The sequence below is a fragment of the Phoxinus phoxinus genome (genome assembly GCF_949152265.1).
Source record: "Phoxinus phoxinus genome assembly, chromosome: 11".
NCBI lineage: Eukaryota > Metazoa > Chordata > Actinopteri > Cypriniformes > Leuciscidae > Phoxinus > Phoxinus phoxinus.
The window spans coordinates 27900558-27915918 of NC_136886.1; the positions used below are offsets into that span (position 1 = coordinate 27900558).

A 15361-nucleotide genomic window follows, 5' to 3' on the forward strand; every position below is an offset into this window, starting at 1 on the left:
TGCTAAAACTAAAAAGAGAATAAAATTGGTAAAAACAACCATAATAATATAATTTCTATTTAATATCATTTGAAATACACTAATAATTTAGTATAAATGAATTAGTGTATACTAATAATTAATAAAAAAAAGACGCACTAATGTTCAAAACTTTTTTTTTTTTTAGAAGTATTATGCTCACTCAAGACTGCATTTAATTGATTAAAAGTGCAATATTGTGAAATATTAATGCAAGGTAAAATAACATTTCTATTTTTATATATTTAAGGTTTCCTGTGATGGCAAAGCTGATTTTTCAGCAGTAATTACTACAGTTTTCAATGATCTGATTTGGTGCTCAAGGAACATTTATTAAAGTTGAAAAAAAAGTTGTGCTGCTTAATATTGTGCAGGCTTTGTGTAAACCATGATGGATTTTTATTTCCTGATTCTCTAATAAATAGAAAGTTAAAAAGAACAGCATTTATTTACAATAAGCTTTTAATCTTTTAAATATTATAAATTACTATCACTGAATAAAATAATATAATCCCGAGGGGATGAGAAACAGGAGTTTCCGACTTCAAGATGTTTCATTTTAAAAATGAAAACAAGCAGGAGTAGTTAAATTAAGGAGCGTTACAGTAAAGGCTTCAGGTTAGTTTCCAGGTAGCGGTGAACCATACTGGAAATGACAGGCCTACTTAATCATCATACCACCCTTGACTGGGGCATTTAACTTTCAGGATCTGCAATTAATCTATTCTGCTAGTCAAATGGATGTTAGACATCTGCTAAAAGCCACATGCGGACATTGTTAGAAGCTGTAAAGGTTGCACTGCCCTTATATTAGCTGAGAGCTCTGGCTTTTGTACAGAAAAAAATTCACATAAACCCTTCTGTTTGCTTGATTTGTTTGCTAATTGTTTTATATTTTGACTGCATAACACTGGGATCCACTGGTATTCTTTCGGATGGATTGGATTGGACCTGGAATGCAAGGTATGGACAGTGGGCTGAGGTACCTGAAAATCACTAATAGTCCCAAATGGTTCATCATAGCCCTGGTTGTTGAACACTATAGCTTCTAACAGGTCCAAGACTCAGTATGTGTGACTGGTTGGCAGAACATGAGAGGAGGCTAAAAGATGAGCCGAGGTCCAAAAACTTGATGGGTAAAGCAGAAGGTGAGGTAAACAGAGCTCAAAAAGGCTTTGATACTCCATCTGGCAGAACAGAACGGGTATTTTGCTTACTCTGCACCTCTTAAACAGTTAGCCTATTATATGTAATGTGTGGGAATTTATTGTTTTTTTTTTCTCTCAGTTGGCAGTTGTGTTAATTATAATAAAACGAATTGCAAAACCTTTGTTTTCTTAATTATTTACAGATAACTCTTTATATATAATACAATTTGATTGTGAACATGTTATCATCTGACAGAAGCAGTTAGATCACTCCCAATGGGAGATGCCCTTTTATCCACACGATGGCAATGTTGCCTAATGTTCCTTTTGAAAAAGCCTTTAGAAAAACGTATTTTTTTTTATCATCCTACAAAATATTTATGATGTGATGGCTTGTATTCGCCAAAGTTATGTGGACTTTGTTTAACCCGAATACTTTTGAAATCCGACCGACAGAAGATCTAAATAAATATATCAAAGCTATTCAAAGTAACGAATTTGTGGGCGTTAATGCGCACCACGAGCATATGGTCACTCATGTGACCGTTTAGGGATTGTTGTTTTCAATCTGTAACCGTATTTTTCAGTTTACTTCGATGGGAACTCCATTTTTTTCAATCAACTCCTGTTCGACTACATGGCAACACATTCAAATGCCCTGAAACAGCATCTCTCTATGTGGAGCGTCTACGTCACGCGCTCTGACCCTCTTGCCCAGCGCGCGAGACCCAGCCGGAGCCGCCCGTTCATCTATCGCGTGAAAACACCTTTGGAAAGAATGTCATCCTATGAATCGTTTACAAATGGATTTATCGGTGTCCACGAATAATTTGTATTTCGGCGGTTTTGCGGTAAGTACTGGCGATTTCGCGTAGCTCCAATGGAGCGTTGCTAACATCTGGCGCGCGCTGGCGGCGGGAATTCATCGCTGCTTTATCGCTATATCTCGTGAATCTCTCCTTCAGTCAAATTCAAAACTAATCTGTAATAGACGCTGTGGTTAGCGCACAAGCCGAGAAACTGTTCTCTTTTCTGTCGATGCCTGCTTTCCATCTCCAAGCTCATTCCATCTGCCTTTCTTCATTGCAGTGATTAACTGTGCAGAAAATATGTATTTGTACTATAGTTATGCTTAGAAATGGACTGATGGCCTTGTTCAATGCATAAAGCTGAATAACTTGATCAGGTGTAGTGTCGCGTCCACCTCTAATCGAGATACCTACACCTCCCATCATCATCTCTGGTCCATCTTCTGACCCTGCATGGCGCATTTAGTCCATATGTTCATCACCTCCTTAACCTGGGCAATGCATTGCATGTTTCATTAGTTAGTTGCATTAATTATAATCCTTGATGACATGTGTTATGGCACCCTACAGCCCAGTATCCCACAGCCTTCACTGTGAGGTAGGCTGGTCTCCATTATGACTGGTAGATGCTGTCACTGGGACTGAGGCTGGACCACCTTTTAGGCACTTTTCTTTATGCATAATTGAGCATCCCCCTCTGTCCTTGCTCTCAACTCCTGCTCTAATAATCGGAGCTCGACAGAATCCAGAATAATTCTGTGGTTGTTTGGACTGTAAAGACAGTGTGGAATGGATGCAGTTTCAGCTGCCTCATCATATTGACCAGAGTTTAGATTGAATGCAGGCTTGCTGCTGTGCACCATCATGTAATTGCTGCTGTGCAGTGATTTGCTTTGAGCGGTCCACAATTACAGTATGTAAAGATTGCAGGGACAATGCAACATGATGCAGTAAGACGTGGTTCCTCAGAGACTGAGCTGCATGTCTTTACACTGCATTGGCATGTTATGTGGTCCGAAAGAAGCATCCCAGGGACTTTTGTGTGTGTATGTGCATTTATAATGGCCAAGGCCGAGTTTTGCGATTCATTATTAGTGATGGAATGACCTCTCTGACAGACCTACGTATGTGGTGGTAGTGGTAACTACACAATGTCAGATGATTCCTATAAGTATCAGTTTATTACTGTTTCATGGTCATCCTATGGCTAATAGGATGGTTTGCTTGTTTCCTCTCCTCCCTTCTCCTCTGTATATAAACCCTCTGCTCTGACTGACAGCAGCATCTTGGTAAATCCAGTGTGGAGGTGGGTGGGGATTTTAAGGACTTCTAAAGTGGATTTTGGATTTTATTTTTGTAAATGCCAGCACAGTGGGCTACTGCCATTTATGAAGTTTATCAGCTTTAAATGATTGGATTATGTATGTATGTGTGTGTTTTGCACATTCGTGATGGCAAGACCGATTCAATTCCGCGAACCGGTTCTCCTCCTAACGGTTCGTTTCAACGAACCAGTTAAAAAAGAACAATTCCATGGTTATTTTACATCATTGTGCAATGACATCACTCTACATATTTAAAAACTTATAATACTAACATAAGTTGCATGCACTATAAACCAATGGTCCTCAACCAGGGGCCTCAACAACCATCCAAGGGGGCCTCAAGATGACTTAAAATTATTTAAAATTAAAACAACTGAATTCAAGATATTTCTCATTATTTAATTTTTTTAAAATTATATAAAGGATGTAAATATTTCTAGTAATGCCAAGCTGTAAAATATTTTATTGGGTAGAAATTGTGAGTTGGGCTGGGCGATATGGCAAAAAAAAAAAAACTATCACGATATATATTTGTTTCAAATCTTTCTTTCTTTAAAAGTTTCAAGACAGATTTTTGCCCCTGAGTGAAAGTTGTAGAAACCAAACAGTTAATTGTGGTTTTATCATCAAAACATGAGAAACACTTGTCAAACCGGTGAACATTTCACAAATTAATATTGTATGGTTTGTCTCTTTAGAAATGCACATTTGACAGTTCCTTGAGTTGGGACTCAGATGTAAATTTATGTTCATTAACAAAAACAGTAGCATATAAGAATTGTAACAACCTCATTTTTATAGGTCCAAATTTGTATACTATAATTTTGCTTTAAGCTCACACTGTGGTGTGTTTTGAGCCGAGCTGATAAATGGACTTACTGTTCAAACGTCAGGGACGGTTTGCTGAACCGTCCCTGGCCCGCTTAGAAGAGGTGGGCCAAAGCACTGTTCAGTTGGGCTCGGGCACAATAAATACGCAATTAATAAGTAAATATGCGTATGCGTATGGAACAGCTACTACTTTTGTGTGCGCTACTGTCATCATTACGACAGCAAACATCTTCTATTACTACTTGGACAGTACACTTTTCAATTAATTCAATTAAATCGAGTATATTTAGGTAATAACGGGTCTGGTGGTTCTCACTGTATTGATGAACAGGAATTGTAAGTTGTAGGTAAAGTCCCCCTGTAGTGAATCATTTTATTCCTTAAAACTCATCTTTGATCAGATGTAAAAGTTTTTTCCTTGAAAAATGTCTTCATGTCATAAAATAGCTTGAATGTAACTCTACACCCTTGCCTCATTTAGTATACGAGGTTCTATGAATATGCAAATTACTCACACCAGCTCAAAGATCCACCCATTAACAATAACACGTTGACCTGATTGGTTACAAGGAAGTTTGTGCCGTCAGAAACACCAGAGATTTCAAACCGCGTTTTTGAGACTGTCTTTGGTTCACTGCAGTTTTAAGGAGAAAATACTAAACACCACATAAACATCGACAATAAAAGCTTGATTTTCACCACAGGGGGACTTTAAGTCTAATGAAAAATATGATCACAACTGGAAAACGAATGTTACTAATAAAAGGCCTACATTGACAGTAGCATCATTGTGTAAAATGCGTACTGCTAATTCTAAATCTTGAGACCTTCACTTGCAGTTTTTAATTATTAAAATATATATTAGAAACAAAGATCTGTAGTTTATGGTTTTATCCGATTATTGCCATTAACATCACACCAGAAGATCCTCTGTATCCTCGGAAAACTTTGACAATGGAAACATTACTGTCCTTTTTTTGACTGTCAAGTTTTTACATACAAATATTTATTAATTTGATCTAATTAATATTTGAACGAATCAGTTTATGAAATTATTCAAGTCAAATCTATTTCTATAGCACATTTAAAAGCAACAGAGTTGCACCAAACTGCTACAACAAACTACAATAAAACATTGCAAAAGGAAAGCGGTAAAGAAAAACATGCAGCTTTCAAAATATAAATAGGCTACATTAAACAGAATACAATCTCATCAATGACTCATCTTGAACAATCTTGAATGATTCAATGGCGTTCACTTGTCGCCTTGCATTGCGACGTACACTGTTCTTTGTGCATCCTTTCCATGAATATTACGTTTTCAAGACAACGTCTCAAGTTGAAAATTGTTTTGAAACTTTTGAAAACCCAAAAGAACACAAGAACGCATCCCAAGAACGCCCACAATAAACACATAAAGAAGGATTGGGCTCAGGTGAACTCTTAATACCGGTTAGACGACTAGTCAATTTTGAAATGTGTAGTTTTTGCGCTTATGTGCTAATCTTATGTTAGATCTAATCTCATTCCATCTAATCTTAGTATTTAAGATTAGACGGCCACTCTTCAAAATATCACTTTATGTTATTTGCATGATCTGCTTTGACATAAAAATGCAGGTAGACCAAGCTGAAAATAGGCTGTTTGTGTTCTTGTTCGTTTTATCTAGCATCCAGGAAGAAGAAAATAAGTGCATCTGCTGATCATACTATTATTTTGCTGTTGGTTGGGGGAGGGTGCTGGAAAGGGAACAGGTTGTCTTGTCATGCTGTTGCATGCTGGGATGTTGGAACACACGTTGGAATACATCCCTTGTTGCCCTGCCGTAATGCTGCCAAGAACTCCAGGCTTTCTTTGCCAGTCTAAAACAAGTGCAATGGACACATATTTCCATGCCGTTTTCTTATACACCATAAACATGAAATTAAAAGTGTCCCTGGCCTGTTTGCTTGCTTTACAGTATGTATGTTCCTGGTCCTTGTGCTTGATTCATCAGTGTACATTATTCCAAAGACAAAAAGTTGGTCTGCATAATATTTCATCAAATTGTACATGATGATTCTTGAGGATGAACTTGACCTTCAGCTTCTGCATCTCTGTCAAAAAAGCCTCCTTAAAAGTGGATGCAGTATGCATTTCATGATTACATTAATTCCCAGTAGATAACATCAAATCCTGCCACATTAAAGAAGTAAAACGTGTATGATTACTGTGTTATGTTGACTTCAAGGAAGTCACCTTCACTTATATATCAGCTAGATCAATTATGGGTATCTGCATCGTTCTAGTGTCAGTTACACAAAGTACTGACTCTTTCACATTTTCTGTTTTGAAATAATGTATTTTGATTAAATATTGTCTCAAATATGCTCTTTAATTTATATAAGTTTATAGATATTTAATTTAAATGTAATATTGAAAAAACTGTTATCTATTCTAACAGTGCTGACAGTTTATTCTAACTCTTATCTATTTTAATACATTTTAAAATGTAATTTTAATTTTTAGCAGCCATTTACTCCAGTCTTCACTGTCACATGATCCTTCAGAAATCATTCAAATATGCTGATTTGGTGCTCAAGAAACATTTCTTATTATTATTAATGTTAAAAACAGTTGTGCTGCTTAATATTGTTGTAAAAATCATGATACATTTGTTTTTCAGGATTCTTTGATAACAAGAAAGTTAAAAAGAACAGGATTTATTTACCTTTGTAATATTATAAATATCTTGATAGTATATCAGTGATGGTAATAGCTGTGTGTTTGTTTGTTCATGTGTGTAGGGGGAATGCCTACTCCAAGGCAAAGCCCTGTGGAGGAAAGGGAGGTGCTGAGTGGCGAGGGAAGATCCAACAACAACAACATGGCGACTGATACAACCACCACCAACCTGCTGGCTTCTGTTAAAGAGCAGGTATACTGCACCGTTTCCATCTGCTTGCGTCTGGCTGTAGGGTAGCTGTAATCTGAATAGCAGCTCAAGAGTGGCTGCAGATTGTAGATGTATTAAGTCAACATTATGCTCATTAGTCTAAAGTCACATTTGCATTATTAATTCTTGGGTGTGGAAAGCTTGCTTTGAGGACACAAATATCTAGTCTACTACACTGAAGTTTAGAGCTGATAACCTTGTTTCCTCTGTGAGTGATTTTATTTTATTTTATTTTATTTTCAGCCAATTTGTTTAAGAACAAATCTCCTATTTACCTGATTCTTCACATCAGGTTTACACTGAATTTGAGAGCTTATAATATCTAATTTAACCAAGTAACTTTTTATTTTATTTTATTATCGTACATTTTTATCGCCAATTTATTTTATTGTTTTTATTATATATTTTACTTTATTTATCAGCCAATTTGGTTAAAGTCCCCCTGTAGTCAATAATCTTATCCCTTAAAGGAGCTCTAAGCGATGTCACGCGTTTTTTTTACGCTGAAACATTTTTTGTCACATACAGCAAACATCTCCTCACTATCCGCTAGCTAGCATAAACAAACTGGGCCAACCTGCACCACAAAACATAACAAACAGTGTTCCAGCCAATAACTGACTGATAACTGATTTCAGGGTGGGGGTTTGGTTTGGGGGGGGGCTTTGTTTGACAATACTTTGAACGTTAACAAGAAGTGACGTCACCCAAGATGTGCAAGATTCTTATTTAAAGGGGCAATATGTAGACTTCAGAAACCCTTGTTATTAGCGAGACCGGTGGCTGTTAAGTGAACTGCAGCCAACACCTTATTATTGCTCGTGCTCGCACTCGTGCACATGTAATGTACAAGAGACTGAATGTGATTCAAGACCCAAATATACTCACGGCGAAGTTCTTTTTCGTTCTTAGTCAGAAGCTGGAAATACTTAGCAGCGATATACTGTTAATGATCATCCTGACAGCGTCCTCGCTTCTGAGAGCGATGTTTAGATGAATATGCAAATATGTTCTGCAAGCTTTCCTTTTAATAAGAAAATAAATACTCAACAAAAATGACAGTGGTGAGAGAACAGCAGTTAAGAAAGCATATGATCATAGAGATGTTTGTTGGCATCATGTCGACAGATGAGGTTATTAAATTTACACTGATATGATATCATTATTATTTTTTTAATTGACCTATTTACTTTGCATGACGCATTGTCATTACAGTACAGAGCGGCTCATTCTGCATTATCCTGAACATTATGAGCGTTTGACGTTCATGTGTCAGAGAACAGAAGAGAGGCTCTCGGGAGCGCGAGTCCTTCATATAAAAATAGGTTTACCAGCTTTCATAGACAACCTAGGAAGTTGGTGAAGGTCTCGTTTTTTAACGTTTTTTTCATTGGCAATAAAAAAAAAGTGAATAAAACATGAAAATTCTTATATATAGCTATTTCCTTAAGTTTAATTTATTTAATAATTACCAATTTATTATTATTACCAATGTTTTCTTATTATGTTTTAGTTTTATCAGCCAATTTGGTTAAGAACAAGTTTCTTATTTGCTTCCTCACATCATGTTTAGACTGAATTTGAGAGCTGAGTTTTTTCTTTTTCTTTTTTTACCAGTGTTTGATTATCAGTTTGTTTATATATATATATATATATATATATATATATATATATATATATATATATAAATATATAAATATATAAATATATATAAAAAAATATATAAAAAAAAATAATAATATATATAGTATTTTAGTTTAAAATTCTTAATTTATTTTAACATTTATTTTTTACAATTCTTATTTGCATGTTTTCTTGCATCAGGTCTGATGCTTCAGCCTTCAAATCAGTTCAGTGTCATGAAAATTACTAATTAAACTGTTAGCCTAATCATTACAAATCTTGTTAGTGCTGATAGCGTTCATTAACGCTGTGAATCTCTGTTAAAATCCAACTGATTGACCCATTGCCAGGCTTAACATGTTCCACTCGGACACCAGAAACTGCAGCATGGATTTCATTGCTTTGTGTGTGTGTGTGTGTGTGTGTGTGTGTGTGAGTGAGAGTGCAGTGATTTGTGTGGTCAAGTCTTGTCTTTTCTTTGTGCTCCTCTTGGACAGAATCAGGACATAGGCAAGTATTGTCACTCTGAACAATAGGTTGAATAGAAGAGACCTGGTACAGCTGGTAGCTCACAGCATGGCACAAGGCAGATAGCCATTGCCTGACTTATCTCACCAGGAGAACAACACTCAATAATCTCTCCTATTCATTGGCTACATTAATTGCAACCTCTTCTAGTGTTTGGCAGCGTGACACCTGAAATACTTTCTGAATTTAATATCTATTTCAGAGCAGATACAATGCTCCAGAATCGTTTCGTTGCAATGTAACAATGGCAGGCAATCATGAAAATATGCGGTGACACAACAGTCAGTGATATTTCTTCTGCTCACTATAGCCAATGCAGCAGCAATGTGGGGCTGTTTATATGTGTGTGTGAAAGAGTGTGTGTCTCCTTTAAGGGCAGCTGCATCAACGAGTCTGTCTCTATCAGAGAGAGGCAGGCCAACAGTGCAGCCTTCTCGCCCTCCGCACACACACACACACACACACACACACACACACACACACACACACACACACACACACACACACACACACACAGACACACACACACACAGAGAGAGAGAGAGAGAGACCGAGGTTTCAGAGACAGAAAAGAGGAGGGGAAGAGGCCACAAATTCAGAAGCAAAGAGCAGCGTGACAGGATGGAAGTTGAGAAGGAATGGGATTTAAAGATGATGCATTTTGAAGCTAAATTAACATTGTAACTGGAAACGGGTATGAAGTGTGTGTTGCGTTCGCATTATGGATTTGTTTTTGATGATAGAAGGCAGTGAGTGATGGTGAAACTTTTGTCCCTCCTGCCTTTCTGAAGGAGCTCCAGTTTGAACGGCTCACCAGAGAACTTGAAGAAGAGAGACAGATTGTGGCCAATCAGCTGGAACGATGCAGGTTGGGGGCGGAGTCTCCAGGTGCTGCGAGTGACAGGTAAGAGGCAGCTTTGAAAAACGTTATGATAAAACCTAAATTAATTTGCTCTGTGAGTGGGATTTGAAGGAATAGCTCATGAATATCTCATTCATAAAAAAAAAATTCTGCCATTTACTTTCCCTTTCCCTGCCATTTATTTCCCCATCGCACAAGACATGATTTTCAAATCATATACTGTATATATATATTTAAAGCGGGTGATTTTTTTCTCTCGGAATGGAAATCGTTGATGCTCGTATGTTTGCGGCTCGCACTGTGTGTGAGATGACTTTCGAGCCGAGCCAAGTACTTAACAAGCACCTCCTGACAATTTTCAAACATGTTAAAAAAATTCAGGGAGTCGGGCTGATTTTGACCAGTGTATAGACTGTCCCCTGTTGCCAAATCATACACAACCACGTCACATAGGCTAGATCTATGAATATTATTACAGCCCAGTGGCACACACACACATAAATACACTCTCCAGTTGTGGCTGCGTTGTTCTCTGCTTTCCACCCTATCGTTTGTACACTCGTCCTTTTATTTTAATTGTATTTTCTGTCCAAAGCTATGGCAGCAACATTGAAAGCTCCAGTCTCCGTGTTTAGTGTGAAAGCTCACGTGATTGCCGCCGGCGCGCCGTGCAGTCGTGCCGTGTACCACCTGCTTTGACATGATTATCAGGTTAACTGATACGTAACGTGTGCAATGGCTCACGACCTCCTGAGTGTCCGAACTGCGCAATAGCTCTGTGTGAGGAACAGATTTAAATTTAGGATATTTCATTTTTAATATAACGCTTCCATTTTGCTGTTGCTCTTAAAGCTCATTTGTATGTCTAGACATTCAAATATGGCGCCTTAATATGTATTAACCAGGTTTAACATAGTGACGTCATACATCAGTTGTTCTTGCTTGTCTTGTCATACAAGTTCGGCGTAAATGATGGCAGAATATATTTATGAAAAGAACATCTGTATTGCGTTCTCATTATTACCATGAGGCCTGCTCAGCATGTTTTTCCATTCAAGACATGCACGTTTGTTAATATTTGATCACTGTTGCTGATGCGGTTTTTAACAGCTTAATAGTTGGCAGTGATGGTACTGAAGGAAATGAAAACTGTCTTGCCATTTACTCACTTTGCACGTCATTTGACATTTCTTTCATGGAATACAAAAAACAGATGTTTAAAGCAGAAGTCATTTTTTGAGCTTGACAGGTCAGCAGTGCTATTTTAGTATAGTTTCATTTTTAATTTGACTTTTAGTCATTTTGTTGTTTTTATTTAATGTCTATATAGTTCTTATTCATTATTTCAGTTTTAGTTATGTTAGTACTTCAAGTTAAACTTCAAGAAAAGTTCTAATTATGCCATTGCCTTGACAACAAGCTGAAATAAAATAATGTTTTTTTTATATATTCCCTTTTATTTCAGTTTATTTTAGTTTTAGGTAACAAGCATAACCCTCTTTTTGTTGTATGGAAAAATGCAGCTTGAACATCTTTTGTGTTCCATAGTAGACAAAAACCATTTAGGTTTGGAAAGACCTATGCAATTTATCATTTTTAGATGACATTTTCCATAAATATATCATATGAAATGACAAAATTACATTTGGGGAGGTAATTATTATAAATTTTTTTTTGGTGCAGGGCGAAGGCAAAAAATTATATATATATATAATTTATATAATACTGTACTTATGGCTAGGCTCACTGCTCACCTACCAGCATCCACCTTTATGCTAATCAGTCATGGTTAATTTCACTTAGCATAATTAATATTCATAGCACCAAAATATGCATTTTTACATAATCGTCACAAGGCCGTTTTAGGCTTAAATATTAAACTTTTATGATATTTAGCTTTCAAATGTATCTCATATGAGTGTATCCGTGGCAACCACGCATTTAACAGCCCCCCCCCCACACACACACACACACTTTATGGATCACTCCTACGTCCCTGCTGACACGTGAAAAACACATTAAACTGTACAGTATATGTAGTCTTTGTACATACTGTACAGAAACGCAGCATTCACTGTTCTGTATTTCTCATGGTGTGTGACGGTATGAAGGACAAGTGTGCAGTGATGCATAAACTGTCATCTCTCTTTCCCCACTGAATAATTACTTTTATGGCAAGTCGGTGTTTGTCAATTTACCATAAGCACATTCAAGCTTTAGGGCTATTGTGAAAGTTTCTCATTTAATGAATGTCATGGAAAGAGTCCTCCTGATAAATGAGAGATGTTTGCTTCAGCCATAACTTCAGGAAGATGCATTTACAATCTGGTTAAACAGCAGTACAGTTCTTCCTCATCCCTTGCTTTGCCACATTGAACTCTTTGTGTCTGTATGTGTGCAAGCACATGTCAGCTGCCCTGTTTGTTCTCCTCGTGTTTGAAGGAGTGTCTGTTCTGTTTTTTCAGATGGCTTGTGCTGTTTTGCCGCAGTATACAGGACATTTTTTTCCTTTTGCTTGAAGAGTGTGCACTCTTGCTACCATGCAACCCATTACCTTTAACCTTTCTCTACGTGGCATTCCTGCTGTCCCCCTTCAGCTGTCACTGTACCCTGATGACCGGTGTTCTTTGACCTCTCCTTTGCACAGTTACACATTTTGTCAGGCATTAGCAGACACTCGTCTGCTGTTTTTAGGACAGTGCTGTCTACATTCTGATGTTTATTCAACCTGAACTCCAAATGTCCTAATTCTTGCCATTCTCCCTCAGTTCCTACAAATGCACGAGTGTGTTAATTTATTTTATAGTGATTAACCGGACAGGATTTAGAAATTTGTGTCAGAGAGATGAAGCGACAGTCAGTAGATTAACAATGTGATTGATGTTCACTGGTAATGGTTTCCTAATGGCAAGCAAATGGAGCGTATCTTTTTGCTTTTCATTGACTTATTGGAAGATGAGATGGGTCATTCTACCAAACGGATGCCATTTGTGTTTCTCATAAACATATGCGTAAAAAATAACTAGAAATATAAATAGCTAAGGCCAAAAGAATAACAGACCAACAAAACAACAGCATTTTTTAATATATAATTTTCAGCTTTTTTTGCCATGAGGATGTTTTTTTGGCCAAATGAGAATAAAAGCTAGTTTATTGTCTTTAGTATCTCTAAATAATGTACATTTGTATATTTTAGTTAAATGTATTATTTAAAAGAGAGGCTGTGTCCCCAGGTATGTGTAAACCAGGCTGTTACCATCATGTTTCTTGTTTTTTAAAGTGCCCATTTATTTTATTTTAAAGGTTACTCATTTTGTTTTGGAGGTCTCCTGGAATAGGTTTACATGCATCCAAGGCCAAAAACACTTTCATTTTCTCATAATATACATTGCAGCATCACCTCTTTTCTCACAGTGTCTGAAACGGGATAAAGGATTACCCCTCCTTTCCGAGAGCCTGCTCTGCTCTCATTGGCCCAGTCTGTTGTGATCGGTCTTACAGCAGATCGGAAACAAAACACCCATTACCATATCTGAATTTCAGCTACGGAGGCTTCCTCTGCACTTGAGTGATGCAGTGAAATGAACAGTATTGATGATGTCGGTTTTACTGTATCAGTAAAGTAAAGTACAGTATCGAGCCAGAGTCCTCAGCCAAGAGCATACAAAGTGGATTTGCTTTCACAGCGCAGAAAGCAGCGTCTTCTTGATATGTCGACAACCCGAACCAAGCTCTTCCAGGCCTCAGCTACAACTACAGCAGAAGTTGATCGCGGGCAGCCAATGAACACCATAGGTTGGCATTATGCTAATTTGTTACAAACCTACAAAGGAGGTTTAAGGAATCGTTTATTTCTTTTAAGGGACAATAGCTCCATTTATCATGCACTTTGGTGTACAATCACATGAGATGAAGACTGTACTCATAATAGTTTTCTATGAAAAAGTGTATGGCGCAGGTTGTCAACACTTTTCTGAAGGCATAAATATACATATTAAAATAAATTAATTATGCTTTAGATGGCACAATTTAACACTTAAACACAATATCGGTCTGTTAGAATTTTCTTTCATCTTTTTTTACAATCAACTGAAAAGGCACTCATTTCATAAAATGCCTCAGGTGTGCACTGTGTATGTCTTTGTTCTCCTCTCATTTCTTCTTTTCTCATGTCTTCATTTTTTTCAGCTCCTCTGAGAAGTCTCTTCTGTGGCGATCTGCAGGTATTTGTGTCTATTTCTCTTCCTGCTTGCTTCCCTTTGTCACCTGTTGTAAATACGAGCAAGCATAATTCTGACATTTTAGACAGCACAGTGGTCACATACGTACAACACACACCTCATAGTATAGCTTGGAACACTGACCATTAGAAGGTTGAGCTGAATGATTGTTGTACTCTAAAGCACCACTACATTTGGTGGATTGAACCTGCCTAAATTCTCTTTTCTCTAATAGCACAGGGTATTATGTTCTTGCTTTAGTTAAAGTTGCACTACTACAACTTATCAGTATAGCAAAGTCATGCTCCATTACTATAAATAATACAACTAAAGTCATGGATGATTTATTTATCACTTCAGTCACCAAAACATTTCATTTAAGAAGTCAAATTGAACATCATTGCTCAGTATAACATTGTAATCCTTGGTATTTTTAATCACAAAAACTGCGGCAAGAGCTCTTTTAGTCTTACTGTGTTGTTGTTGTTGTTTCTGGACTTTTTCTTTTTATTCTGCTCTGAAAAAGACAACAGACACTGAGGTCTTGTGATCTGGTCACCCAATATAATGAGCCACATCCCATGAATTATTCCACTGAACTAGACTTGGAATCTCTATCCGTCCTTAAATCCTCACTCACGTCTCTCTTGGTCTATTATCACAGAGCAGCTTATACTTTCCTACTTTTTTTCTTAAATTCTAATTCCTATTATCACCCCTTACTGTGAAAACGATTTTCAAGTAGGGAAACACAATAGATAAGACACCTTATTTTTAATCTGTCAAAATGACTGAAAGCATTTTAAATAATCTGTCAGTTCTTTAAAATTGGGTAAATGATGGAACATTTGAGGTTAATGCTCCCTCTAATTATGTCTAGGTAACTGTATCTTGATAAAACCTGCTCACAGTGTGTTAACCCTTTGGTAACCAGAATCCTCAGGTGCAGGCGTGCCCAAGCCGTCGGATGGTTGCACCTCGCCCACATTTGGGGTCAGAGGACAGGGGCCACTTTACTCTCCTGAATTGGAACAGATTTCTCTGCGTGAAAGTGAGGGTCTG

The 15361-nt window shown here is 37.2% G+C and overlaps 1 protein-coding gene across 1 annotated transcript in view; it reads left to right on the forward strand.

Moving 5' to 3' along the window:
- The first annotated feature begins 1660 nt into the window (after window positions 1-1660).
- Window positions 1661-15361, forward strand: part of pkp4 (plakophilin 4) — a 35323-nt gene continuing 21622 nt past the window's right edge. Inside the window, exons 1-5 of the mRNA XM_079629195.1 lie at window positions 1661-2017; window positions 6918-7048; window positions 10009-10121; window positions 14268-14302; window positions 15234-15350. Of these exons, the coding sequence (XP_079485321.1) occupies window positions 6923-7048; window positions 10009-10121; window positions 14268-14302; window positions 15234-15350 (391 nt within the window). The 5' untranslated portion in view covers window positions 1661-2017; window positions 6918-6922. The remainder of the gene's footprint in view (window positions 2018-6917; window positions 7049-10008; window positions 10122-14267; window positions 14303-15233; window positions 15351-15361) is intronic.